Source organism: Cibotium barometz, chromosome 4, assembly GCF_041138505.1.
Source record: "Cibotium barometz isolate CiBa-2024 chromosome 4, ASM4113850v1, whole genome shotgun sequence".
In the NCBI taxonomy this organism is placed as follows: domain Eukaryota; kingdom Viridiplantae; phylum Streptophyta; class Polypodiopsida; order Cyatheales; family Cibotiaceae; genus Cibotium; species Cibotium barometz.
This window is the reverse complement of record NC_141049.1, coordinates 30,282,597-30,309,958: the sequence shown is the minus strand read 5'-3', so window position 1 is coordinate 30,309,958 and position 27,362 is coordinate 30,282,597. Positions and strand designations below refer to the sequence as shown.

General features: G+C 46.3%; 1 protein-coding gene across 3 annotated transcripts in view; it reads right to left on the bottom strand.

Moving 5' to 3' along the window:
* LOC147639149 (uncharacterized) overlaps positions 1–27,362 on the bottom strand; it is a 39,069-nt gene that overhangs the window by 3,952 nt on the left and 7,755 nt on the right. For all 3 annotated transcript variants that reach the window (XM_086787763.1, XM_086787779.1, XM_086787772.1), the window contains exons 6-7: positions 18,185–18,306; positions 17,978–18,049 (exon numbers count right to left, since the gene is read on the bottom strand). In XM_086787763.1, the coding sequence (XP_086643889.1) occupies positions 17,978–18,049; positions 18,185–18,306 (194 nt within the window). The remainder of the gene's footprint in view (positions 1–17,977; positions 18,050–18,184; positions 18,307–27,362) is intronic.

Sequence of the window (27,362 nt, the reverse complement as noted above, 5' to 3'; positions counted from 1 at the left end):
CCTTGGAGTCCTCAAAACAACTAGCACTTGAGGGCCACTCTGGAGTATGGTATGCACTAGTTTCCACTTGGTTCTTAGTATATGGGCACCGAATGGGCTGCCTAACCTCCCCTTCAGTGCAGTTTGGACTCCCCTTTTCACCGGTTGTCTCACGAGGATACCAATTGGGTTATCCAGTTAGATATTCTCAGTATGCACATGGATGACACCTCCGGAGCTCCCCATGAAGATGCACTTCTACAGAGATCACTTCCTCACACTCATTGAGGATGGAGTCATCCAACACCCGGGCTACTTGAGTGTTCACATGTCCCACACAATGCAGATTGCGATTGGCCAGATACGAGTTTCACCCCACCGCCTCAAAGTGGAGACAGGTAGAGCTAAGCGCATCTTCAGAGCTGGGAAGCTCATACGGAGACCCAGAGAGGAGAGGATTTACCGATTATGCCACACAGAGGTTGAGACAGAGGAGCATTGCATATGTGTCGCTGCCCAGGATACTATGAGATCCACGGGAGGTTTCACTATCTATTTCGTGAGGGATTTGGTCCACTCTCTAGGATCATTGACTTCCAGGACCAGCGTTGCCTAGGCCTCTTCCTGCTTGAGCTCCGCAGACACAGGGACACCTTGAGGCTACCCCCTCCCTCGCCAGCCAACCATCACCAGTTTCTTCAAGACCCAGGAGGTGGAGGACACCGATATAGTGGATCTTGTGGACCCTCCACGAGCTGCTCCGGACCTACCTCGCCCGAGACGAGTTACCTCAGACCGAGCCTCCGCACTCAAGCGTGCCCGATGCCCTTGGCTCCCTGTCGGCCACAATCACCTCATCAGCTCCAGATCCAGGACATGCTCCACCGCCATCGAGCTACCTTTCCACGTGACATAGCTGAGGGAGACCTCTCTACCATACTCATTAGCCCCATGCTTGATATTTTGGAGAGTGGCATACCACCTACTCAGAGCTGATGTTTCTCTCATGTTTCTAGGTTCTTAGTATTCCATGATGAGTTTCCATGGACAGTTTTGTATCACCCCAATGAGATAGCTATGTTTATGTTTTCATTCTGTTTTATTTTCCATTCCAAGATGAGAGACATGACATGGACATTATTGTATCACTTTGGTCTCATAGGCCCATTGGGTCTTGTAGGCATATGCTCACTTATGGTAGTGCTATGTGTGAACAGGGCTTAACCAAGGGCACTTTTTCCCATGTGGTTTTTCCCCTTGGACATCAAGTGTGAAAGGACACATAATATATTTTGTAGTTCTATACTATATGGATGTGGCACACATGCAAGGGTTGACTTGCATTTTGTGGATACCACACTTTTGGCTCTCTCTCTCTCTCTCATTTCTGTGTGTGAGCTTCTCTACCCTGCACCTAACCCTAATGTGCAGGTTTGTGTGTGTGAGTGTGTGAGTCCAACACCCAACATTTGGTATCAGAGCTGGGAGCTGGCCTTGGAGTGGTGGCTGTGCAAAATCTGCAAAAAAAAAAAAACTGTAAAATTCCGTCGACGCTGTGTTTTTCCGTCGACTGCGAATTTCCGTCCGTCCGTGGTTTCCGTCCGCCGGTTCCGTCGGTGCTCCTGCGTCCAGCCACCAGAATCGGACGGCACTAGTGGGGAGCCCACCACCGCCGCCTAGCTAGCGGGCGGCACCGCCATCAACAGCCATCGTAGCCCCGTCAGCGCCACCAGCCCAGGCCCGTCGACGGTCAGCACAGGCGTCGCCCCTCCGTCCCGTTCCGTCGACGCCTGCAGACTAGCCGCCACGCCGTCCCAATGCGCCCCGGCTCCGTCACAGCCACCGGACGTCCCGTTCTGCTCGGCCTTCGTCGCCGTCCGTTCTATTCCGTCGACGGACACCCGAACCCGCCGTCCGTCCTGCGCCGACGGTTCCAGGCCTCCCTGCGCCTCAGTCTCCTTCTCGCGTCCCGACGGGTCCTGCCCGACTCCCTGCGCCTCCGTCTGCTCCGTCCTAGCTGGTCCAGTCTGGCACAAGCACCTAGAGCCTGCGCCTGCATCGTCCGTCGCCTTTGTCCCGCCTGCTCTACAAGCGACTCCAGGCTCCCTCCTGATGCTCGCCCGACACCTGCCGCTGGGACCCGACAGCTGCACAACGACCGACTGGACCTTCAACGCCCGCCCGACTCCAACGACTACCTCGTTAACTGCCTGCTGCAGCTAGCCTACGCCTGTGCCATCAGCTCCGTAAGCTTCAGCCCCAGCTCCCGATTGGCTGCCCACAGCCATCCGCCTTCTCCACCTGCAACGACTCCCTCCAACGTCTCCACCTGCAACGACTGGCCACCTGCAACGACTTCCTCCATCTCCCAAGTTCTTTTTCAATTTGTCTGCTCCAAGCCTGCTGTTTGTCTGCTCCAAGCCTGCTGCCCTTGCCTCGAAGTATTTCTCTGTACAAATTTTTTATCAAACCCAAATACAAAATCTGCAGCCATTGCAGTGTAGGTCATATGCCGATTTTGCAGACAATGAATGCTGTGCAAGTCAGATTGAAAGGAAAATTGCAGGTGCAATTTGGGGATTTCTCCATTTCAGGACAAATTGAAAAAATTGGGCATTTTACTTTGCCTGCAATTTGGGGGTTTTCGAAATTGAGGTCAAAATCAGCAAATTGAACCTCTCTCATTTGCAGAAATTTGGGGGTTTTCAAAATTGAGGTCAAAATTGGCAAATTGAACCTCTTACATTTGCAGAAATTTGGGGCTTTTCTGAAAATTGGCCAATTAGATGCACATTGAAGCGATTGCAGTGCATAAAAATTGGGGATTTTCAGATTGGAACATGTAATTGGGCATTACAGCTGCGATTTGTCGCGTATGTATACACATTGTGTGTAATTGGAAAATTTGGTGCAGGTTTACACTTGCTTTGATTTGCAGGCATACATTTGCACAGGACATTTGGTTGCCTGGCAGTGCACATTGGTGCTTGGTTTGCTTGCAGATATATTTTGTTGACATGGCACAGAATGCTACAGATGTATTTGGTGTGCTCACCCAGGAGGACAAGCTGGATGGATCTAACTACTCCCTCTGGAGTTTTATGATCCGTAATTTGCTGGTAGCCAAAGGGCTTTGGGGCATCGTGTGTGGTGATGACACACGCCCACTTACCACACAGCCAGCCACGCCTCAAAGGGGAGGTGCTCAAAGAGCTCCTGATGTAGATCCTGCTCCCACACAAGAGCAGAAGAGATGGGACTCTAGAGATGCACAGGCCATGTCATTGATAGCCCTTTCAGTCAAAAGGACTATTATTCCGCACATTCGTTCATGCAAGACATCGAAGCTTGCATGGGACACATTGGAAGCAATGTATCAGGTACGCAACGAGGCAAGAGTTGCCTACTTGAAGAGGCAATTGGATCTTCTTTCTATGGATGAGGGTGACTCCATGGCAGATCATCTCACCAAAGTGAAAGATTTGCAGGAACAATTGCTCAACATTGATGAGGTTATCCCAGACAGACAGATGGTCCTCACCAACACTCTTCATTCTTTACCGCCTTCCTACTTGGGCTTTCACACCTCTCTCAACCTCTCAATGAGAGGAGGTGGTGATCCCGTCACTTTTGAAGAGCTCGTGGGTTTACTCTTGCAGGAAGAGCAAACAAGAGCAAACTTATCGAGCAACCGTGGTGGAGAAAAGGCATTTACAGCCAAGAGCTTTAAGCATGGGGGACAACAGTCTAGCAAGGCTGGTCATGGACAGCTCTCTTCTAGTGGTGAAAAGTCTGACAAAGGGGATGCAAACAAGCCCAAAAAGAAGGGCAAATGTCACTACTGCCATAAGCCTGGACACTACATCAGTGAATGTAGGAAGCGGATTGCAAAGAGAAAAAGAAAGAAGCAGGCAATGCAGTAGCAGACTCTTCGGATGACAAAGCACAGCAATCAGCTAATGTAATCCAGGAAGAGTACACTTTTTTGGTCACATGCACTAGTGACACACCAGGTGCTTCAGACACTGATATGTCTTGCATTGCATCTGACAAACAGAATGCATCATGGTATTTTGATAGTGGTGCTTCGAGCCACATCACTTCATGCAAAGATGTATTTCAGCACTTGGTTTATGCTTCAAATGGCCGCACTGTATCATGTGCAGATCATACCACATATCCAGTAAAGGGAATTGGTAATGTCATACTTATTGCAGCCAATGGTGCCAATATATGTATGAAAAATGTATTGTATGTTCCAAGAATAAAGAAAAATCTGCTCTCCGTCTCAGCCATAAACGACCAAGGTTTAAAGGTTGAATCTGCTCTTCGTCTCAGCCATAAACGACCAAGGTTTAAAGGTTGAATTTGAAGATGGGAAGTGTTTGGTAAAAGACCCATCAAAGGGTTATGAAATAGTCACTTCTGGAACACGATACAAAGGCTTGTATAAGCTGGACAGCTATGACAAGCGCAATTATGATGCAAATACAATGGCTGCCCACACTCCTGCTATGCATGATGCACAGCTATGGCATGCTCGTTTTGGGCATGGAAATTTTCAGAGTTTGATGCTTTTGCAGAAGCATCATATGGTTGATAATATGCGCCTCTTGAGTCTCCGCCAAGACATGTATGTGAGGGGTGTATTTTGGGAAAGATGCAACGGAAACCATTCCTCAAAGATGGAGCTGTTAGAGCTGAAAGTAAATTACAGCTCATACATAGTGATGTATGTGGTCCAATGCGGACACCATCCATAGGGGGGCATCTTTACTTTGTCACATTCATTGATGACTACTCAAGGTTTGCTTGGGCTTACCCTTCGCTCAGATAGAGGTGGAGAATACATGTCAAATGCATTCAAAGACTATATGCTTCAAAAGGGCACCAAACACCAATGTACTGTGCCTTATACACCGCAGCAGAATGGTGTAGCTGAAAGGAAAAATAGATCTCTCATGGAGATGGCAAGATGCATGGTGAAAGCACAAAAGTTGCCTCACAAATTTTGGATGAAAGTAATAATGTGTGCAACTCATGTGTTGAACAGGTGTCCAACAAAAGCTTTGAAAACCATAACACCATTTGAGGCTTGGTATAGCCGAAAGCCAACAGTGGATTATATGCGTACATTTGGGTGTTTGGCATATGCACATGTGCCAGAACAACTCCGAACAAAGCTAGATGACAAAGCAATTAAATGCATTTTTGTGGGCTACAACAATGAAAGCAAAGGATACCGTCTTTATAATCCAACTACACGAAGGATTTTTGTGAGTAGAGATGTGGTATTTGCTGAAAATTCAGAACAGCCCATGGTCAGCTTGTATAAAAGCAATGATACAGGCTTACAGGACATGTTTGATGGACTTTTACCCATTGCAATTAGGGGGGATTCAGATCAGCCAGCCCCTACACAAGAAAATCCACATGTAGAACATGTGGAACAGCCAGCCATTCAGCCCCCTTCTGTGGAAGAAGTGGAAGATCTTGTCAGGGAAGAGCAAACAGCCATAGACACAGCCAAGTCAATGCCAAGATGGTTGCTGAAAACTTTGCAAGAAAGCAAACTTGCAGCTCCACTCACAGGTAGAACAAGGGCTAGTTCCAGCCATGCTTTGAATGTACATCGTGGGGAGTCTGCATTCGCAATGGGTGGTCTCTTTGATTCAGAAGAGCCTTCTTCTTATGAAGAAGCACATGAGAATGAGCATTGGTTGCAAGCTATGCAAGCTGAAATTTCTTCTATCATGAAGAACAATACATGGGATCTTGTGGAATTGCCTAAAGGCAAGCATGTAATTGGAACAAAGTGGGTGTACAAAGTCAAAAGAAAGTCTGATGGTACTATTGACAGGTACAAAGCAAGACTTGTGGCTAAAGGCTACTCCCAGAAAAAGGGAATAGATTATGAAGAGACTTTTGCTCCTACTTCGAGAATGACCACAATAAGATCAGTGATTGCATTGGCTGCCCATAAAGGATGGAAAGTGCATCAATTGGACATCAAAACTGCATTCTTAAATGGGGATTTACAAGAGGAAGGAAGTATATGTAAATCAGCCCATTGGTTTTGTAGTTCCTGGTGAGGAACATAAAGTATGCATGTTGCACAAAGCATTGTATGGGTTAAAACAAGCTCCAAGAGCTTGGTATGATAAGATACATGCTCATCTAACCAACCAAGGTTATGAGAATAGTCCAGCTGAAAGCACATTGTATGTGAAGAAAACCGATGCCGATATTCTCATAGTCATCTTGTATGTGGATGACATGCTCATTACAGGTACAAGCAAAGCACAAATTTCAGATTTCAAAGCTGATTTGAAAGCTGAATTTGATATGTCAGATTTGGGGCCTTTACACTACTATCTCGGCATACAGTTTATGCAGACAGATGATGGCATTGTTATGCAGCAAACTAAGTACATAAAAAGTTTGCTAAAAAGGTTTCACATGGATGAATGTAAGCCCATTTCTACTCCGGTAGAACTAGGTGTACGGCTTACTATGCATGATATTGGAGAGCCTTTTGAGGCCGGCATTTACAGCCAGGCGGTGGGATGCCTCATTTACTTGTGTAACACGAGGCCAGACATATCTTTTGGGGTGTCTTTGTTGAGCAAATTCATGCACAGCCCAGGCACAAAGCATTGGCAAGCAGTCAAACGCATTTTTCGATATCTTAAGGACACCCTGGATCTTGGTTTGTTCTATCCCAGGGGGGACAGCTTGCAGCTTGCAGCTTGCAGCTTTATGCATACAATGATTCAGATTGGGCTGGTGATTATGATACCAGGCAATCCACCCCAGTGGGAATTGTTTTTTTCTTGGCAACTCATGCATATCTTGGTTGAGTAAAAAGCAGCCCACTGTTGCTACATCTACTTGTGAGGCTGAGTACAGGGCAGTCTTTACAGCTACAGTAGATTGTGTATGGTTGAGGAGACTATTGGCTGATCTTCGTGAGTGTCAGCAGACACCCACCACCATTCTCACTGATAGCCAGAGTGCTATGGCCGTGGCACGAAATCCAGTATTTCATGCACGTACCAAGCACACAGAGATTCATTATCACTATGTCAGAGAGAGGCTACATGCAGGGGAGATCAGTTTATCTTATTGCCCTACACAGGATAATGTTGCAGATCTATTCACAAAGGCTTTACCTCGAGAAAAGTTTGAAGCTTTCCGCAAAGCTTTGGGCTTACTCTCATACAGAGAGTGATCTGCTTCCTTGTACAAGTTCACACTTCCACTACAGGGGGGATTTGTAGGCATATGCTCACTTATGGTAGTGCTATGTGTGAACAGGGCTTAACCAAGGGCACTTTTTCCCATGTGGTTTTTCCCCTTGGACATCAAGTGTGAAAGGACACATATAATATTTTGTAGTTCTATATTATATGGATGTGGCACACATGCAAGGGTTGACTTGCATTTTGTGGATACCACACTTTTGGCTCTCTCTCTCTCTCTCATTTCTCTGTGTGAGCTTCTCTACCCTGCACCTAACCCTAATGTGCAGGTTTGTGTGTGTGAGTGTGTGAGTCCAACACCCAACAGGTCTTTAGTAGACGCTTAGTATCTCTTTCTTTCTTTCTCTCTCTCTCTCTCTCTCTCTCTCTCTCTCTCTCTCTCTCTCTCTCTCTCTCCGCCTCAACCCTCCTCGCTCCCCGCACCTAACCCTAATGTGCAGGTTTGTGTGTGTGAGTGTGTGAGTCCAACACCCAACAGGTCTTTAGTAGACGCTTAGTATCTCTTTCTTTCTCTCTCTCTCTCTCTCTCTCTCTCTCTCTCTCTCTCTCTCTCTCTCTCTCTCCGCCTCAACCCTCCTCGCTCCCTGCGTAGCCCACCTGGTTTTGTGCCATCGCCTCGCTTTTTCTCCTTCCTTCCGTGCTTCCATTTCTCTGTTTTGTGGCCCCCGCCCACCACCGTTCTCTGTATTGTGTGCCATCGCCTCACTTTTTCCCCTTCCTTCCGTGCTTCTGTTTCTCTGTTTTGTGGCCTCCGCCCAGCACCTGCACTGCCCACCATTTCTCTGTTTTGTGGCCTCCGCCCAGCACCTGTGCCGCCTGCCAATTCTCTGTTTTGTGGCCTCCGCCTAGCACCTGCGCCGCCCGCCATTCTCTGCGCTTGGAGAAGGTCAGGATGAACTCTTACAGGGGCTGCACACCTCTATGCAAGAGGAGATGGACAATTCTGTGTTTTGTGGCCTCCGCCTAGCACCTACGCCACCCACCATTCTCTGCGCTTGGAGAATGGTCAGGATGAACTCTTACAGGGTCTGCACACCTCTATGCAAGAGGAGATGGACAGGTGGAAGGAAGAGATGCAGGCCCACATGGTGGGCCAACTCAACAAGGTGCGAGAGAAAATGGTTCAGATGCTGGAAGATAAAACCAGCCAGCAAGCCTCCCTAATCTCGGATTTAGAGGCTCAAGTAGCCATACTTAAAGAGGAAACAACCACTTGAGGGCACACACCCAATGTGAAGAAGGCGAAATTCAGCTCACTTAAGGAGCAAGTGCAGACCCTCCAAGCAAGAGGAGAAGAAGGCCAATAAAGCAGATACATGGGCTGAAATGATCAAGAAGACTTAGCAACGAGTCAAAGAAGCAGGCAATTAATTGGATGGAGGTTGCCAAGAGGCAACGAAACCCACCATCAATCCCCAATATCATCAACGACACGCTTGAAGAAGAGAAGAGAAGGAAGATCCGAGCACTCAATGTGAGAGTGGTGGCGTGGAAGGAAGGGGTCTCGCAAAAGGAAGACGACATAGCTCCATGTAGGAAGATGGAGATTCCCGACACTCCCTTTCGTGAGGCATGGAGGGTGGGGAAAGACACCACAAAGGAGCGGGCACTCATCCTCAAGTTTGAGGAGGTAGAGGCGAGGCAGGCATTCCTCGCCAAAAGACATATATTAAAAGGGGAAAAGACTTGAGGTACCTTAAGGATGACCTTACACCAGCTCAGGTGGCACACAGGAGGGAGTGCATGCCTCACATACCGGAAGCGCGTAGGGCAAGAAAGTGGGCAGCATACAGAGAAGGGAAGGTGATTATCACCGAGCGGCGCTCTCCGTGACAGTGCGCGACCTATGGGACCACACTAGAGATTGCGGTATGGAACTGCAATGGTGCTCTACAAATAGATGCGGGTCTCGAAGCAACATTTAGAGGGCATGACATAGTCCTTTATGAAGAGACACTAGTGCCAGGGAAACCCTTTACCTAAGGTGCAGGGATATAGATGGGAGTCCGTCCACCGCCCACAGCCATGCACAATAGGCGGCACTAGAGGTTCAAGAGGAGTGGCCATATTATACAGAGAGGGACTACAGCATGTGATACAGGTGGTCAGACGGGATGAGGATGCACAGTTCATGTGGGTGAGGATCAGGACAGAGAGGGCCAGAGATATCTACCTTGCAGCGTGCTACTTTGCACCAACAACATCCAAATATGCCACCGTGGGGAGTCTCCATACCTGCCACTTTGAGAACATTTTGAAGTTCTCCAATCTAGGGGGTATCCTACTTGCTGGAGACTTCAATGCCCGCAACGCCGGTGCACAGGTACCTTTCTTTGAGACAGAGGATCCCATGTACCAAGAGATTGACACTATGGGCACAGATCTCAAGCGGACATCACAGGACAAGAAAGCCCGTACAGACTATGGGGACTACCTCCTAGCCCTTGGAGGAGCTCATGGATTAGCCATTTATAATGGCTTTCGCTTGGTGGCCTGTTTCCAGCCCTTTCACTTGCTACCCCTTCGGACATGGAGCTAGTACAGTGGACTATTTAGTGGGCTCTCTCCTTGATACCCTTCATCTCGGATTTTACCATTTCGCCCCGCCCAATTGATGTTGCAGCTGATCATGCATACTTGGCTTTCTCCCTCACATGCCAATACACCATCCAGCCACTGGCCTTACAACACCACCACCACCCGAGATACCATTTCACCAAGGATACCTCTTCCGTCTACTTTGACCACATTTTTCGTACCCTCTCCAACCTCGACCCACACATCCCACTTGATGAGCTTACCACACAGCTTGCAGCCACCCTTCACACATCTGCTGCAGCCGCTTTCCCTCACACCAAAGCCACCCCCATGCCGTGAGACCCCTGCCCGCCTACAGCAGGAGGTCGCTTTGGGCTCCACCACTCACCAACAAGCACGACAGATCATCCGCGGTCTCGTACGGAGGAAGAAGCGAGCCTACCTAGCTCACCTCGAGCAAGAGCTATACCAGTTGTTTCTGGGACAGGACTATAAGGAGGCCTAGAGGCTCTTCCAAGATCGTCGCCCACCGACACCGATCACCTCACCCGACATATGGCATGCATATGCCACCTCCCTTTACCACGTCCCCGGACAACCACCTCTCCCCCACCCTCCTGAGCCCCCCACCCCCACCCCCCCTCCTTCCAAAAGCCAAAACTTTGGCTCAATTGTCTCTTGGTTGCTGGGCTATATCATGTGTGAGGATGGATTCCTTAGCACAAAAGGTTTGACCCATTATTGAGCCCATATTTTTGGGCCATGACTCTCTCGGCCATTGGACGATTTGGCTCAAAAGCCAAAAGTTTCTTGTTGTTCATTGGAAGATATGGCTCATAGCCAAATATTTAAATCACTAGAAGCTCTAGCTCATTGGAAGATTTGGCCCAATGGCTAAAACTTTCAGCCATTGGAAGATTTGGCTCAAAAGCCAAAACTTTAAGCCATTGGAAGATTTGGCTTAAAAGCCAAAACTTTGGCTCAATTGACTCTTGGTTATTGGGCTGGATTATCTGTATGAGGATCAATTTCTTGGAACAAAAGGTTTGACCCATTGAACCCATGGTTGTGGGCCATAACTCTCTAGGTCATTGGAAGATTTGGCCCAATAGCCAAAAAATCAAGCCATCAGAAGATTTGGCTCAAAAGCCAAAACGTTGGCTCATTGGAAGATTTGGCCCATCAGCCAAAACTTTAAGCCATTGGAAGATTTGGCTCAAAAGCCAAAACTTTGGCTCAATTGTCTCTTGGTTGCTCGGCTATATCCTATGTGAGGATGAGTTCCTTGGCACAAAAGGTTTGACCCATTGAGCCCTATTTTTGGGTCATGACTCTCTGGGCCATTGGACAATTTGGCTCAAAAGCCAAGAGTTTCTTGTTCATTGAAAGATATGGCTCATAGCAAAATATTTGGATCACTGGAAGCTCTAGCTCATTGGAAGATTTGGCCCAGTGGCCCAAACTTTAAGCAATTGGAAGATTTGGCTCAAAAGCCAAAACTTTAAGCCATTGGAAGATTTCGCTTAAAAGCCAAAACTTTGGCTAAATTGACTCTTGGTTATTGGGCTAGATCATCTGTGTGAGGATCGATTTCTTGGAACAAAAGGTTTGACCCATTGAGCCCATGGTTGTGGGCCATAACTCTCTGGGCTATTGGAAGATTTGGCCCGATAGCCAAAAATTCAAGCCATTGGAAGATTTGGCTCAAAAGCCAAAACTCTGGCTCATTGGAATATTTGGCCCATTAGTCAAAACTTTCTTGTCCATTGGAGGATATGGTTCATAGCCAAAGTTTTGGATAAATAGAAGCTCTGTCTCATTGGAATATTTGGCCCAATAGCCAAAACTTTAAGCCATTGGAAGATTTGGCTCAAAAGCCAAAACTTTAAGCCATTGAAAGATTTCGTTTAAAAGCCAAAACTTTGGCTCAATTGACTCTTGGTTATTGGGCTAGATCATCTGTGTGAGGACCGATTTCTTGGAACAAAAGGTTTGACGCATTATGCCCATGGTTGTGGGCCATAACTCTCTGGGCCATTGGAAGATTTGGCCCCATAGCCAAAAATTCAAGCGATTGGAAGATTTGGCTCAAAAGCCAAAACTCTGGCTCATTGGAAGATTTGGCCCATTAGCCAAAACTTTCTTGTCCATTGGAGGATATGGTTCATAGCCAAAGTTTTGGATAAATAGAAACTCTGTCTCATTGGAATATTTGGCCCAATAGCCAAAACATTAAGGCATTCGAAGATGTGGCCCAAAATCCAAAACTTTGGCTCAATTGTCTCCTAGTTGTTGGGCTAGATCATCGATTCATCTGTGAGGACGGTTTCCTTGGCACAAAAGGTTTAACCCATTAAGCGCATGGTTGTAGCATAATTCTTTAATGTCTTCTTCTTTGTCTACTTCCAAATGTTAGGCTTGAAGTTGACTTGGCTATATTGCGATGTAGAAGAATCTGAAGGTTCAACCATGAATTCTCTCGATGATACTTGAATAGTATCTATTGAAGTGTTCCGCTTCATAGTAGTAAAGTACTCATCCAAGTTGTTAGAAGAATGCTTGAAATTCTCTGCAGTGTTGGAAACTTTATCCTCTTACTTGATAGCGATTGTGTCATCCCATGTGGGTAAGGTTGAAACAAGTGTTATATCCGCTTTTGTAATCCCTGTATCTTCAAAGAAGTCCATCGTTAACGACTCATCATCTTGAGATAAAGAATCCAAGGTCTTTTCAACATGATCTTGCTGTTCTTCTAAAGTCATGTTGAAAGAATCCTCGATGTTGTCATCAATTGACTCAATAAAGTTTGCCATATCTATGTCAAGGTTAGGACTAACATGAAGTGCATGAGCTACTGCATGTTTTCCTTTTGAATTATCCGAACAGTCTTCTCAAATTGAAGATTCCACACATTACGGTTTTGAGAAGCATTGGATCGTTTAGGACATTCAAACCATCTATGGTTACCATTACAAATTGTGCACAATCCTATCTTTTGTTGTTCACGAGAAGGTGAAGCTATTGCACGACAAGGAGTGTAAGAGTCCTATCCACGACCAGATGCATGTGGCCTCATATCACCTACCCTAACGCATGGCTATCCTGTCAGCTCTCCTCAATCTGATTGAAACATTCCTTATGTAAGGAAAGGGGAATGATTCCATCAAGTGTTTTCCCTTCATAATTCTCACAAGAAGATTACATCGTAGCATTGAGACTCAACAAGATGTCGTGACTCCTCAATTATGAAGGCAATACCTCTATCCCTTTTTTATAACTTTTATTCTAGACTACTCAAGATTATGGTGGACTTGTTAGAGCCACCAAAGATACCACATAAACCTGAAAAGATTCTAGAGTATCGTGACAGACAAACCCGACATAAAGTGTACCAAGAGGTACTTGTTAAATGGACAGATAAGGATGAGGAGGTAGCTACCTGGGAACGCTGTAGTGCAATTTCCAAAAGGTTTCCCCAGTTTGTTTTCGAGGACGAAAACTCTTCTTAAGGAGGGGGTAATGTCACGTAGGCTGTAACGCCTGTGGTGACCAACGGCAGACCGGATGGCCAAGGACGAGGCCATCCGGGGTTCAGTGGGAGAGGACGCCCATGCGGAGTCATGGGCGGCCAAGCTAGTGTGGACGGCAGGCCACACACTATATAGCCTGGGGGATGAGGGGCAATCCTCATTCTTCCTCTATGGCTGGGTGGTGAGCCAGAGGCCGTCCCCTCTTGTGGTAATGCCCGTAGTGGTATTACGATAATCTAACAACTTGGTTTGGTATGCATGGCATGCAGATGGAGGCACTCCCTTCATTCCAGTATAGCATATAGGCGCCCTTCTTTGTTCTTAGCCGCACAGTGCTGATCAAGGTCATTAGGAGTGAGACTCGATACTCAGAGGACTTGGCACCCACCCGTGCAGCCCCTTGGGACGAAGATGGCCTTTTATAGGGACCATTTTCTTCACCTAACAGAGGACGGCTTCATGACATGCCCACACTACATGGATTCACATCTGTCATTTGGGGTGCGATGTGCGATTGGACAGATCCACATCTCATCCCATCAGTTGAGAGTGGAGACAGGTAAATATGGGCCGAGGGCAGTTGCACCAGAGGACAGGATATGTCAGCTTTGTCACACAGAGGCTGAGACAGAGGCCCACTATGTATGCAGATGCCCAGTATACTATGAGATTAGGGGGAGGTTCCACTGCCTCTTCCGAGATGGATTTCGACCACTTTCCAGGATCGTGGATTTCCCAAACCAAAGACGCTTGGGACTTTTCCTTCTAGAGCTCCAGACACAGGGAGTCCCTTTTGCGGCTTAGACCAGCAATACCCGTCAGAGGACCAGTACAAAGAGCTCTCACCGACTTCTTCCAAAGACTAGAGTGACGAGGGCAGATTCACCCACTACACCCGACCTTCAGGCTAATGCAGGAGCTCAACCAAGAGGAGTGACACTAGACAAAGCCATTGAGCTACGCATTTTGGGATCATATTTGACATTTCCGCTCTTATTACTTTCTTTGATTTTTATTTTTAGTACCCATGATGATGTATTTCATGGACATCATAGGTCGTTTTGGCCTTTTGTAGACGTTAACACAACTCTCTCTCTCTCCCTCCAAGTGAGGTGTGTCACAGATTCCAAGCACGCCCCCTACCCGCCCAAGAGGACCAAGAGCGCCAACCCATCCCCTAAAAGCCTCTCTTCTACCTCCCTTCCGGCCACCTGATTGGGGCTTGATCTCACTTCTACTAGCCCCTCTATTGCACCTTCTTCTCACTCAGAGTACATGGAGTTCACCTAGTCGTCCATTGGGGACGAAGATGACCTTCTATAGAGATCACCTCCTATGCCTGACAGAGAATGGCTTCATCATCCGCCCACGCTACATGGACACACACCTAACTTTTGGGATGAGATGTGTGATCGGCCAGATTTGCACCTCGTCCCACCAGCTGAGAGTGGAGACTGTCAGATATGGGCCCAGCGCGGCCGCGCCAGAGGACAGGATATGCCAACTCTGTCACACAAAGCCCGAGACAAAGGATCATTACATATGCCGATGCCCTGTATACTATGAGATTCGGGGGAGGTTCCACTGCCTCTTCCGAGCTGGGTTCGGACCACTTTCCAGAATCATGAACTTCCCGAATTTGAGATGCCTGGGACTTTTTCTTCTAGAGCTCTACAGACACACGAAGTCCTTAGTGAGGTCCAGATCAGCTGTACTTGCTCGAGGACTAGCACAGAGAGCTCTCACCGACTTCTTCCATACCAGCGCTCCGAGGGCCGATCCACCCACCATACCTAGACCACAGGTTAGTGCAGGAGCTCGGCCGAGAGGTGTGACACTCGACAGAGCCACTGAGTTATGCAGAGCTCGACGGCCCAGACCCTAGGGCCCTCGCCCACGACCATGCCACCACAGGAGGATCCGAGCCATCATCTCCCATCATCGCAGGACCTTCTCGCACCGGCTCAATTTTACCACCTTGAGCACCATGTCATAGCGGCCCATGCGGGATATATTAGGGTGGTATGAGCTCGCTGCTCATGTACCTAGATCAGATTTTATTGTTCTGGATTTTTGTTTTCTTTCTTTATTAATATTTTGTACCCAAGATGATGTACCTCATGGATTTGATGTAACCTTTTGGTCTCATAGGTCATTTTGGCCTTTTGAAGTCGTTAATACAACTCTCTCTCCCTCTCTCTCTCTCTCTCTCCTATGACTGACAAAGGATGGGTTCATCATCCGCCCACGCTACATGGACACACACTATCCTTTGGGGTGAGATGTGCGATCGGCCAGATCCACACCTAGCTGAGAGTGGAGATTGCCAGATATGGGCCTAGGGCGGCCGCACCAGAGGACGGGATATGCCAGCTCTGTCACACAGCCCGAGACAGAGGATCATTACATATGTCGATGCCCTGTATACTATACGATTCGGGGGAGATTCTACTACCTCTTCCGAGCTGGGTTTGGACCACTTTCCAGGATCATGGACTTCCCAGATCAAACATGCCTGGGACTTTTTCTTCTAGAGCTCCGTAGACCTCCTTAGTGAGATCCAAATCAGCTATACTTGCTCGAGGACCAGCACAGAGAGCTCTCACCGGCTTCTTCCATACCAGCACTCCGAGGGCCGATCCACCCATCATACCCAGACCACAGCCTAGTGCAGGAGCTCCGCCGAGAGGTGTGACACTCGACAGAGCCACTGAGTTATACAAAGCTCGACGCCCCAGACCCCATGGCCCTCACCTACGGCCACGGCCACGCCACCACAAGAGGATCCGGGCCATCATCTCCCATCATCGCAGGACCACCTCGCGCCAGCTCAGTTTTACCACCTTGAGCACCATGTCACAACAGCCCATGAGGGATGTATCATGATGATATGAGAGCTCTCGGCTCATGTACCTAGATCAGATTTTATAGTTCTAGATTTTTGTTATCTTTCTTTATTACTATTTTGTACCCAGGATGATGTACCTCATGGATATGATGTAGCCTTTTGGTCTCATAAGTCATTTTGGCCTTTTGAAGACGTTGATACAATTCTCTCTCTCTCTCTCTCTCTCTCTCTCTCTCTCTCTCTCTCTCTCTCTTCGGATAGATCATATTTGGTCTCTTGGGATTGCCTACGACGTTCTTCTTCTTCTTCTTCTTCTTTTGCTTCCATACCTCAGCCTGCTGCCTAGCCTTGGTTTTGGGCCTTCCCCCCCTTCTTTTCTTGTTTAGCCTCAGAATTGGAAAGTTTTTTCCTAGTGTTCAAATCGACCTTTTTTCGTTCAGATAAGCATCATGGATAATCCCCCCCCCCAACCCCACCACCGGGCGAACCATTAATATTACAGAAGCCAAACTTGTGACCATCTTTGCCAAGATTGAAAAAGACACCAAGGCGACCCTCATTGCAAAAATCTTCAGGTCACATCCATACCATCTCCAGGCCCATGATTGGGTATTTGTTTCTTCCAAGTGGACCTCGATGCTGAGGAAGCAACCTTACAGGTGCTGAAGGGCAGCCCATTCCCATTGGGCCCGAGAAAGATGTTTTTCCTACCATACACCAGCTATTGAAGGAGACCAGAACCACTTTCCTCTTACACTCAAATTCCTAGGTCTTCCATACACGTATGGCCGATGTTGGAGGCCATTGGATCAGCTTTTGGGCTGGTCCTACAGGTGCCCCCTATGGCATCCTTGCTGACCTCTTCTGCCCAAGTGGTTACTACCTCGGCGGACAGTGTCCCCAGGGTTATGGTGCTTGCTCGTGATAGTGCGCTTCTTAAGGACTTTGTGTTGCTTTCTGGACTAACGGTTCGTTGAAGTAACCTACAGAGATTGCACGTAAGCATGACCAGTGCTGAGTATGTCAACAACACAGGCACTTTGCTAGGGATTGCCCTAGGGCCAGGGCCCAGGGGTAATTGAAGACGGTGCAAACACATCCTGCATACTGGCCAACCCAAGCAAGGAGGACTCAACAAAGTCATTTTGGCGTGATACATAATCATGCAGATGCACACCAAGACATGTCACCCTCCCACGAGGTTTTGTAGGATATGCAGCATGATGTATTTGGTCATGATGCCTTGCAACCGTAGGTTCTATCCTTCGAACCACCCCCAAGCCAAGGACCAAGGTCTGACTCCCGCACATCCATGCCAGTCTGCCCCATAGAGGCCTTCGGCATGCCGATCTATGCTCTGCCACATGCATGGCCGGAGTCTTGGTCAAACTTTGACCAATAGTGAGGTTATAATAGTAATATTCCATGTTTCGACTACATAGTGCCCAGTGCTGCTATAAATAACCATCATGTTATAATTAACCATCCTGTAATACTTTGGCCAAGAAATATGAAGCCCTGGACAAGGAGATGGTTATCAAGCGCAAGATTGCGGCACTTCAAAGGGAACACAAGAAGCATCCACAGTGGAAAGTTCAGGTTATTTTCCAAACTTAACAAAAACCAAAGTGAGATCTTGATTCCATAAGAGTCCCAACCATTCTAAAAGAATTCACAACCCATTATAAAACTGCCAGAAAGCATAGGGATGGCCATCTACAGTCAATCATTTCTAAAGGAGTTGCCGTTGAATCCCTTAAAAGAGTAGAGCCCCCAACAAACAAGCAAAATATCATCAAGGGAAGGAACCAGAATCATACTCTGAGCTCACAGCAGCAAGAGAATTAATGAAAACATCCAATGCCAGTGGATCAGCAGTGCCCAAATCCGCCCTGCCCAAAAAAACATAACTAAGTCAGATTCACTGTGAAGATTCACACAAATATAAAAGGATACAAAACTTACTTAACAAAGCGTGCTCATAGTCAAAGGCACTAGGCAATTAAACAGGTTACTGTGACTCATACCAGACTCTTCCCCAATTATCTTGGAACTCCAAGACCCCAATATTGTGAAAATATGCAGGCAAAACTCCTTCCTCCGCTTTCTCATTATAGCTCAACCCTTGATCCGCTGGAAGTTTTGAGACCTGCTCAAACCAGTCCATCAAGTCAGAGATTAAAAATACTATGCACATAAAAAAGCATTGATAAATCTTCCTTTTCTACTTTGCATTCTTCCGATGAGCCTGGCTCCAAATTTTACCTCAGCTGGGTGATTAGATTTGGTCATACATTATGGCCATCCAATTGATCTTGTTAGCATTTCTTTTTCAGTATGACTTGAGCTTTTTTTCGTTCAATTGGGTTTTGGATCTTCCTTTGGAATTCCTTCAAGTGTCTCAACCTCTCCTGTAAGCTTGATCTTGTACATATTCAGTATACATCATAGGTATCAAAGCGTATTCAGTATACATCGTAGGTATCAAAGCATAGCTCGGCATCTTCTTCAAGCTGCTTAATAGATTCTCAGGAGCTTCAAGCTCCTACTCTTCACCCACACGTCATCAAGTGCAAGCCAATCCGCTGCTTGAAATCAATGAATTCAAGCAACAGCAACAACTGGAAATAAATGCTTTAAGCCAACAGCAACAAGCCGAGCCCGTGGCCCTCAAAAGGTGCATATCACAAATTGCAGAAGACATTCCATTCCCTCCATGATCACTTGGAGGTCTCTCTAAGCGTAGAAAAACTTGGACAACAATTGTCTCAGCACTTGAACCAAGTGTTCACGCAATTCCTCCCTCTTTCCTAACCAAAGAGAAGAGCGATCCCTTCACATTGGGAAGGGAATTTTTTGCTCGGCTTTTTGACACATGTTCGGCCGGAAACGTGTGCGTGTGCCCATATTCATCTACATCAGCTTTGCTCTTTTCCGTTTGATATCGTCACATCGGCATTGGGTTGGGTATCAGGTTTTTTGGGATCTCAGCGGACTCCCGTTCATTTCTACATCGTATGTCATCATGGTTCTTTGTAAATGATATCTGAAGTATTTTTCTCGAGAGATTTTTAGGAAGCTATGAGAGCTTTAGTTATTTTTAACTAAAGGCTTTTTGAAGTCGTATACTTTTTTGAAGCCTATAGAAAGCCTGTAAATATAAGAGAAAAAGGATAATAAAAAAAGCTTCGTTTTCTTTATCAAGTGCGAGAGAGCTTCAGCATGTGTACAATTGAGGAGCAAGGATTTTGTAAAGCATGCAATATGGAGTATTGTTTGTACTATCAAAGAGACAAAGAGAGAGAGAGAGAGAGAGAGAGATCTTAAGCGACCGGCGACAAAATGATTACAGCTTTTGGAAGAATAGCTAAGCTTGGTAAAAAGAGAAAAAAGCCCGATTTGCACACACACACACAGAGAGAGAGAGAGAGAGAGAGAGTCCTATTATGTGGTTGGCATTCCAAGCTTCCTTTTCAAGGCAAAGTTTTTATTTGGCGAGTCATGGTTGGGGGCCTACCTTTGGCCACTGCCCTTCGGCATCGGAGACTTTCAAATGGCAACTAGTTCTTCTGCCATACTTGTCCAGAATTTGGTCGGCACAAGTTTATTTCTTGCCCGGTGGCTCGCCAGATATGGGAGTTCATCTCTTCAGTGTGGCAAATGGCGACTGGACACACTTTGTCACCCAGGCAGTGGGTGCTTGGACATGATCAGCCAAGGGGGAACAATCAGCAACATGAGGTCTTCTTTGTTTTCTTTTGATGGTTGGGTCTTTCGCATAATTGGCTCATGCGAAATGCTTTCATCTTTGATTCAGAATCAAGGGTGAAAGGTCATGTCCAGCAAGGCGCAACCTAACCCCTGATTACATGTTCTTCGTACGGTGGGCATGTCTCATGTGGCCTTTTAGTGTGTGCGGTTTGATGGCCTCTATGTACATGTTTGTATAGCAGGTCATGTGACCTTTGCTTTGTATTACATTTTCACAATCTAATCAACCAACCATTACGAAAACAAAAGGGGGAGGAGAGAGAGAGAGAGAGAGAGAGAGAGAAAGAAAGAAAGCTGTATTAACGTCTACTAGAGGCCGAACTCGACCTATGAGACAAATCAATGTACAACTGTCAATGTCTTCTGGATGTCCAGAAAAAAAAAGGACAAAATGAACATGAAATAAACTATGAAAGTACTGAGCTAGTGGGGGGGTGTGATGGATGGAGCACTACTGCTAGAGACTCAATATGCAACCTATATGCACAAGAATGCAATGCAGATCTGTCTAGCTCCAACCAGTACCATAATGGGGGGTGTAATATGTGATACATAGGCGATGGCGAGGCAAAAATACCTCGGAGCATATCTCCAACTGTGAGTGTAAGTGAGCTAGCCGCTCCTGGATATGGTGCTGATGTCGAGCCCGTATCTTTGGAATCTCCCTATGATGTAGTCTGGGAGTCTGGTAGCTTGGCGCTCTCGGTCTCCGCAGTGCGCTGAAGTGTAACCCCCTCCTGTGTCAGAATAAGCACTGGGATAGATCTCTGGAAGAAATCAGTGAGCTAGAGCTATCGCCCACCTCTCCCTGTGGTATGAGTCCGTAGCAGTGTCTCTCTGTGGCGCTGTGTCTCTAACAAGAACTAGCCAAATCTGCGCTGGTTTGCGGACTCCATGATCTGGCGGACTGAGGGATGTCCACTGAAGATGGTGGTGTATCTCTCTCTAATGACACTATATGCTCTGCATCTACATACATAATGTTCCTCACTCTCAACCTCCTCCTCACTCTCACATCCTCTCTGCTCTGGGGATCCGTGCTGCCCTCGATCTCAAGCTGGTGTGATGAAACTCTGAGCTGGCCAATCCCCACTTAGGCACTGTGAGGCATGTACACATCCATGTATCCAGGTCTCTGTATGAATCCATCCGCTGAGATACGCATAAACTGATCTCTGTGGTATAGCATCTCGACAGTACAGACTGACTCGGTGTAATCCAAGTCTCTTGAGTGTATCGCTGCCATAAGTCCTGCCGAAGGACTCTGTTCCTCTCACTGTAAGAAAGCTGGATGTGTGGTGAGGTGGCAGGTGATCTATGTCAAGACCATGCTGAGTGAGCCACTGTATCATCTGTGAATACCATGATCTCCTATCTCCACTCTCTGCAAGCTGCCTGGACGCCTCAAAAGCTCTATGTCGATCTGATGGCATATCTCTGATCCTCTATATGAAGCAAATCGTCTGGAAGAGGGCCTCTACTAGCATGGGAGGTGCAGCAAACTCCGTCCGGACAATGTCATGTGGGACGGAGGGTTGCCACGTGAGAGCATGAGAATCTGAGGCCTCTCTATCTGAGATCATGTGGAGGTGGCGACCCAGGTGCCCATACTGCTGCAGCATACATCAAAGCAAGGGTGACTAGTGTGTCAAACAACCACCCCTTCGTGCAGGGATCCTGGAAATGTGCCTGGTGACACTGCGAGCCAACCCAGGCAGGAGAGAGACGAAGAGAGAGAGAGAGAGAGAGAGAGAGAGAGAGAGAGGCGGGCGAACAGTGAAGAGAGAGAGAGAGAGAGAGAGAGAGAGAGAGAGAGAGAGAGAGAGAGAGAGAGAGAGAGAGAGCGAGCCAGCCCAGGCGAACAGCGAACAACAGAGAAGCGACGGGCGAACAGCGAAGAGAGAGAGAGAGGGGGGGGGGCGAATAGCGAAGCAGAGAGAGAGAGAGAAAGAAAGAAAGAAAGAAAGTTATATTAACGTCCACGGGAGGCCGAATCCGACCTATGGGACAGATCAGAGGGGGAGAGAGAGAGAGAGAGAGAGAGAGAGAGAAATGAAATGAAATGAAATGTTATATTAACGTCTTCAAAAGGCCATAATGACCTATGAGACCAAAAGTTACATCATGGTGGATCTGATACAATGTCTGGATAAAAAAACCCAGAAAAATGAAAAATAAAGATGATACTACTGGTACCTAGAAAATGAAACTGGAACTGGAATATAGCGAGGGGGGGGGTACGCTATGGAGGTGAGTGGAATATAGTGAAGGGATACAATATCATGTGGGACGGAGGGGTACACTATGGAGGTGCCTCCATCTCATAGTATGTGCCGCATCGGACACTGGCGAATCTCCTCAATATCCTCTGTGGTCAGCACCCTGACTGGGTGTCCCGCATGCCTCGCAAGAATAATCCGAATCTGCCGCTGCAACCTCCGTCTATGCTGGGATGCCCCCCTCCGTGGTCGTGGGCGTCTGAACCACCCAAGCTCAATCGCACGATCAATCAGTGTACCCCTGGTGTGGGCGGTATCCATGTCCTGCTGCTGCTGTGGTCCATCTGGCACAGTGATGGCTGGACTAAAGAAATCTGTAATGTGCCTCTGAGTCTGGCTCTCTGTGTGCCTAAGCAGGCTATCTCTATGTCTCCGCAGCTCAAGCAAGAACAATCCCAAACACCTCTGGTCCTGGTACCCCATGACTCTGGAAAGAGGTCCAAAACCCTCTCTGAATAAACAGTGGAAACGACCACGTATCTCATAGTATGCAGTACAATGGCATATATAATGCAGCTCTGTCTCTGGCTCCCCATGGCATACTCGGCATATCCTGGCCTCAGCTGGTATACCTCTATATCGGCCAATCTCAATCTCAAGCTGGTGTGAGGATGTGCGAATCTGACCAATAGCACATCGTACTGCATGAGACAAGTGTACATCCATGTAACTGGGTCTGATCACAAAACCATCTGCTGTGAGCTGAAGAAAATGCTCTCTGTAGAAAGCCATCTTCGTGCCCAGCTCCTCAGTCGGCTGTATCCATGTCCTCCTAATGTCCAGCTGAACTAAATCCTGACGGATGAGTCTGGTAATCTCTGTCCGTGTGAGAGTGAGAGAGGGTGCCTCTAGAGAATACTGGAAGGGAGGCAATCTGTCCATGCTAAAACCATGTGCCTGGAACCAAGATGTCATCTGTCCATACCAACAAGCCGTGTCTCCCTGTAAAGCTAACTGTCGGGAGGACTCCAGGGCGAGGCGTGCATATCTGTCTCGGGTGAGATCCCACAAGCCATGTATGTAGGAGACTGATCTCGTAAGAGCCTCAATCACCAGAGGGGCAGCCGCCAGCTCTGCTCGAATAATCTCATGAGGTACCACGGCCTTGGCTCTTATAATCCTAGCAATCATAGATACCAAAGGCCTCTCCATACCTCTCCACCCGCCTGCGCTATGATGGCCCACTGAAGGTCCCCATATCTGCACTCCATAAAGCATAGCTGATGTCACTAGAGTATCAAAAAGCCAAAGTTTCGTTCGAGGTTCCTGAAACTGAACCTGCGAACACATCCTCTCCAAACCACCCAGGGCTGCATGTGCTCTAGTCAATCTAGTCTCTGCTGCTCTCCTCATCGAAAACACTGGCCCACTGAATACTACCCCAAGATATGTATATGCATCTGTATACTCCACAATCTCTTGCCCATATGTAAATGTGGAAGCTGATCGCCTAACCCACTGTGGCCAAAGGTCATTGTCCTTTCACACACACAAGAGGTACTACATACATCATCAGTTATGTCATGACAGAATCTACCTCGTTTACTTGATCCTCTAGCTTTTACATTGCCTTTAACCTTAGGCCATGAAGTACCCTTCAACCTTAGTTCATTTGACATGACTTTGGATCATTCCTTCTAACACCCTTCCTTGATCAAGGCATGTCATAGTGTAATACCCTTCCTTGACCAATACATTGCATAAAAGAAAATAGCATGGCTCATAGGGAGCATAGCTCTACATTGCATGAAAGAGATAGCATAGCTCATAGGGAGCATAGCTCTAAAAACTGAAAAAACATAAACATGAAAACATGTCTCTCCAATACTCCATATCCATGAACATTGTGCCTCATGTGCACCATCATGTGTTGAGCATGGAAACCCAACTCCCATCAATCCCCCCTTGTGGGCTACATGGCCAACGTAGGAGAACTGTGAGCATACATCATATCACATGACCTACATCATCGGTGGTCAGAGGTGAACATACATCTTGAGTAAAGGAGTGCATCATCATGGCTTTAGAAAGCCCATTCATCATCAGGTACCTCTTCATCATCATAAGAGGTGGATATATGATTACATTGTTCAGTGGTAGTAGTGTTGGCTGCATTGGTTGAAGTGCTAGCAATGTTTGCTTCCACTTTGTTGTAGCATTTGTCTGCTAGATGTCCTGGCTTTCCACAAATGGTGCATTGACGCTTTGGTTTGTCTTTGTGGTAGCAGTTCTTTATGGTGTGTCCCATTCTTCCACAGTGTGAGCATTGAAGAGCTTTACCATTTTGTTTTTGAACAAGATATGCAGGAGTCATAAATTCTGTGGTGGCCCTTCCTTTAAGTTTCTTTTCTTCTTCTAGAAGGACACTTTCAATGCCTTCTAAAGTGGGATCATGCATATACTTCAAAGTGGGCATTATGGTGTCATATTCAGGAGGCATAGATTTGAGAAGTATAGCAATGGCATCACTTTCTTTGACTGTTTCATTTATGGCTTCTAGTTGAGCCATTATGCTCTTCATTTTGTTGATATGAGACGCAAGTGTCTCTTCCATTTTTAGCTCCAAGCTGTAAAAGTCAACCTTTAAACTGATTTTACTGTGTAGACCTTGTGCTCCAAAAGATTTGTCAAGTGTGTTCCAAGCTATTTGTGACGAGTTACCATTACCAATGTAATGAATGTAACTATCTTCCAATCCAAGAGCAATGAGAGCAAGAGCTTTCTCATCCTTGGTTTGCCATGAGATTTCCCCTTCTCTAGTGTTGGGCTTAGGTATAGATCCATTGACGATGCCCCAAACACCATCTTTCATCAACAAAAACTTCATTTTGACTTGCCATGTGTGGAAGTCATGGCCATTGAATTTTTTAACGAGGATTTGAGATGACATCTCCATGAGAAGGTCTTACCAAACAATGGCAGTGTCTAGTCTCATGAGAAATAGGAGAGTTCAAAAACTAGAAGGCACCATCACCATACAAGTGCATGTTGTTACTTAGAAATTCCCCAAACCCTAAAGCTCTAGCATGATGATAGTAGTAGGTTCTAGTTTTTACCCGCATCCTTGGCTTTCTGAATTTTCTTGTGCTTTTGAGGGATTTTCTCACATATGATTCATTTGAGGATTCTGCATCACTTTCCGTCATGATAATGTTGAAGAGGATTTTAAATTGTGATGTTTATTATTACATCATCACAATACCATATGATAGTGAAGTACAAAATCATATTGGATTAGCTCAAACCTTATCCATTCATATGAAGGCTGTCCCTAAAACAGAGTTGACTTGGAGTGTTTCATTGAAGGTCTTCCCAAATGATTCACTTAAAATGCTTTGAACACAATGAATAGCAGTGATTTGCTAAGCTATTGAGCTCAACACCATCCAAAACAAGTGAGTAAATCACTGATATGAGCCTCAACACTCCAGACACTTTGAAAACTGATGAATGACTTGAAGCAGCAGCTACAGTGCATCAATGCTTATGAAATTCAATATGTATAAGCTTCATATCATTGCTAAAGTGCTCACCAAAGGAATTAGTAAACCATGGACCATGTCTCCTGCTGTAGCCGTTTTTTTTTTTTTTTGCAAAAAAAAGCCGCCGATTTGCAGGCGTAATGGCGACGCGATGCTGGCGATTGAACCCTCGGGCAGCTACACGCTGAAAGCGCCGCCTCTTAGCTTTCTTTTGCACCAAAAAGTTTGTGAAATGGTTGAGTATTCAGCCCGCAATCAGCAAAAGACCAGGGTTATGTAGTTGAAGCTTCAATGAAACACTCAAAGTCAACTCTGTTTTAGGGACAGCCTTCATATGAATGAATAAGGTTTGAGCTAATCCAATATGATTTTGTACTTCACTATCATATGGTATTGTGATGATGTAATAATAAACATCACAATTTAAAATCCTCTTCAACATTATCATGACGGAAAGTGATGCAGAATCCTCAAATGAATCATATGTGAGAAAATCCCTCAAAAGCACAAGAAAATTCAGAAAGCCAAGGATGCGGGTAAAAACTAGAACCTACTACTATCATCATGCTAGAGCTTTAGGGTTTGGGGAATTTCTAAGTAACAACATGCACTTGTATGGTGATGATGCCTTCTAGTTTTTGAACTCTCCTATTTCTCATGAGACTAGACACTGCCATTGTTTGGTAAGACCTTCTCATGGAGATGTTCATCTCAAATCCTCATTAAAAAATTCAATGGCCATGACTTCCACACATGGCAAGTCAAAATGAAGTTTTTGTTGATGAAAGATGGTGTTTGGGGCATCGTCAATGGATCTATACCTAAGCCCAACAGTAGAGAAGGGGAAATCTCATGGCAAACCAAGGATGAGAAAGCTCTTGCTCTCATTGCTCTTGGATTGGAAGATAGTTACATTCATTACATTGGTAATGGTAACTCGTCACAAATAGCTTGAAACACACTTGACAAATCTTTTGGAGCACAAGGTCTACACAGTAAAATCAGTTTAAAGGTTGACTTTTACAGCTTGGAGCTAAAAATGGAAGAGACACTTGCGTCTCATATCAACAAAATGAAGAGCATAATGGCTCAACTAGAAGCCATAAATGAAACAGTCAAAGAAAGTGATGCCATTGCTATACTTCTCAAATCTATGCCTCCTGAATATGACACCATAATGCCCACTTTGAAGTATATGCATGATCCCACTTTAGAAGGCATTGAAAGTGTCCTTCTAGAAGAAGAAAAGAAACTTAAAGGAAGGGCCACCACAGAATTTATGACTCCTGCATATCTTGTTCAAAAACAAAATGGTAAAGCTCTTCAATGCTCACACTGTGGAAGAATGGGACACACCATAAAGAACTGCTACCACAAAGACAAACCAAAGCGTCAATGCACCATTTGTGGAAAGCCAGGACATCTAGCAGACAAATGCTACAACAAAGTGGAAGCAAACATTGCTAGCACTTCAACCAATGCAGCCAACACTACTACCACTGAACAATGTAATCATATATCCACCTCTTATGATGATGAAGAGGTACCTGATGATGAATGGGCTTTCTAAAGCCATGATGATGCACTCCTTTACTCAAGATGTATGTTCACCTCTGACCACCGATGATGTAGGTCATGTGATATGATGTATGCTCACAGTTCTCCTACGTTGG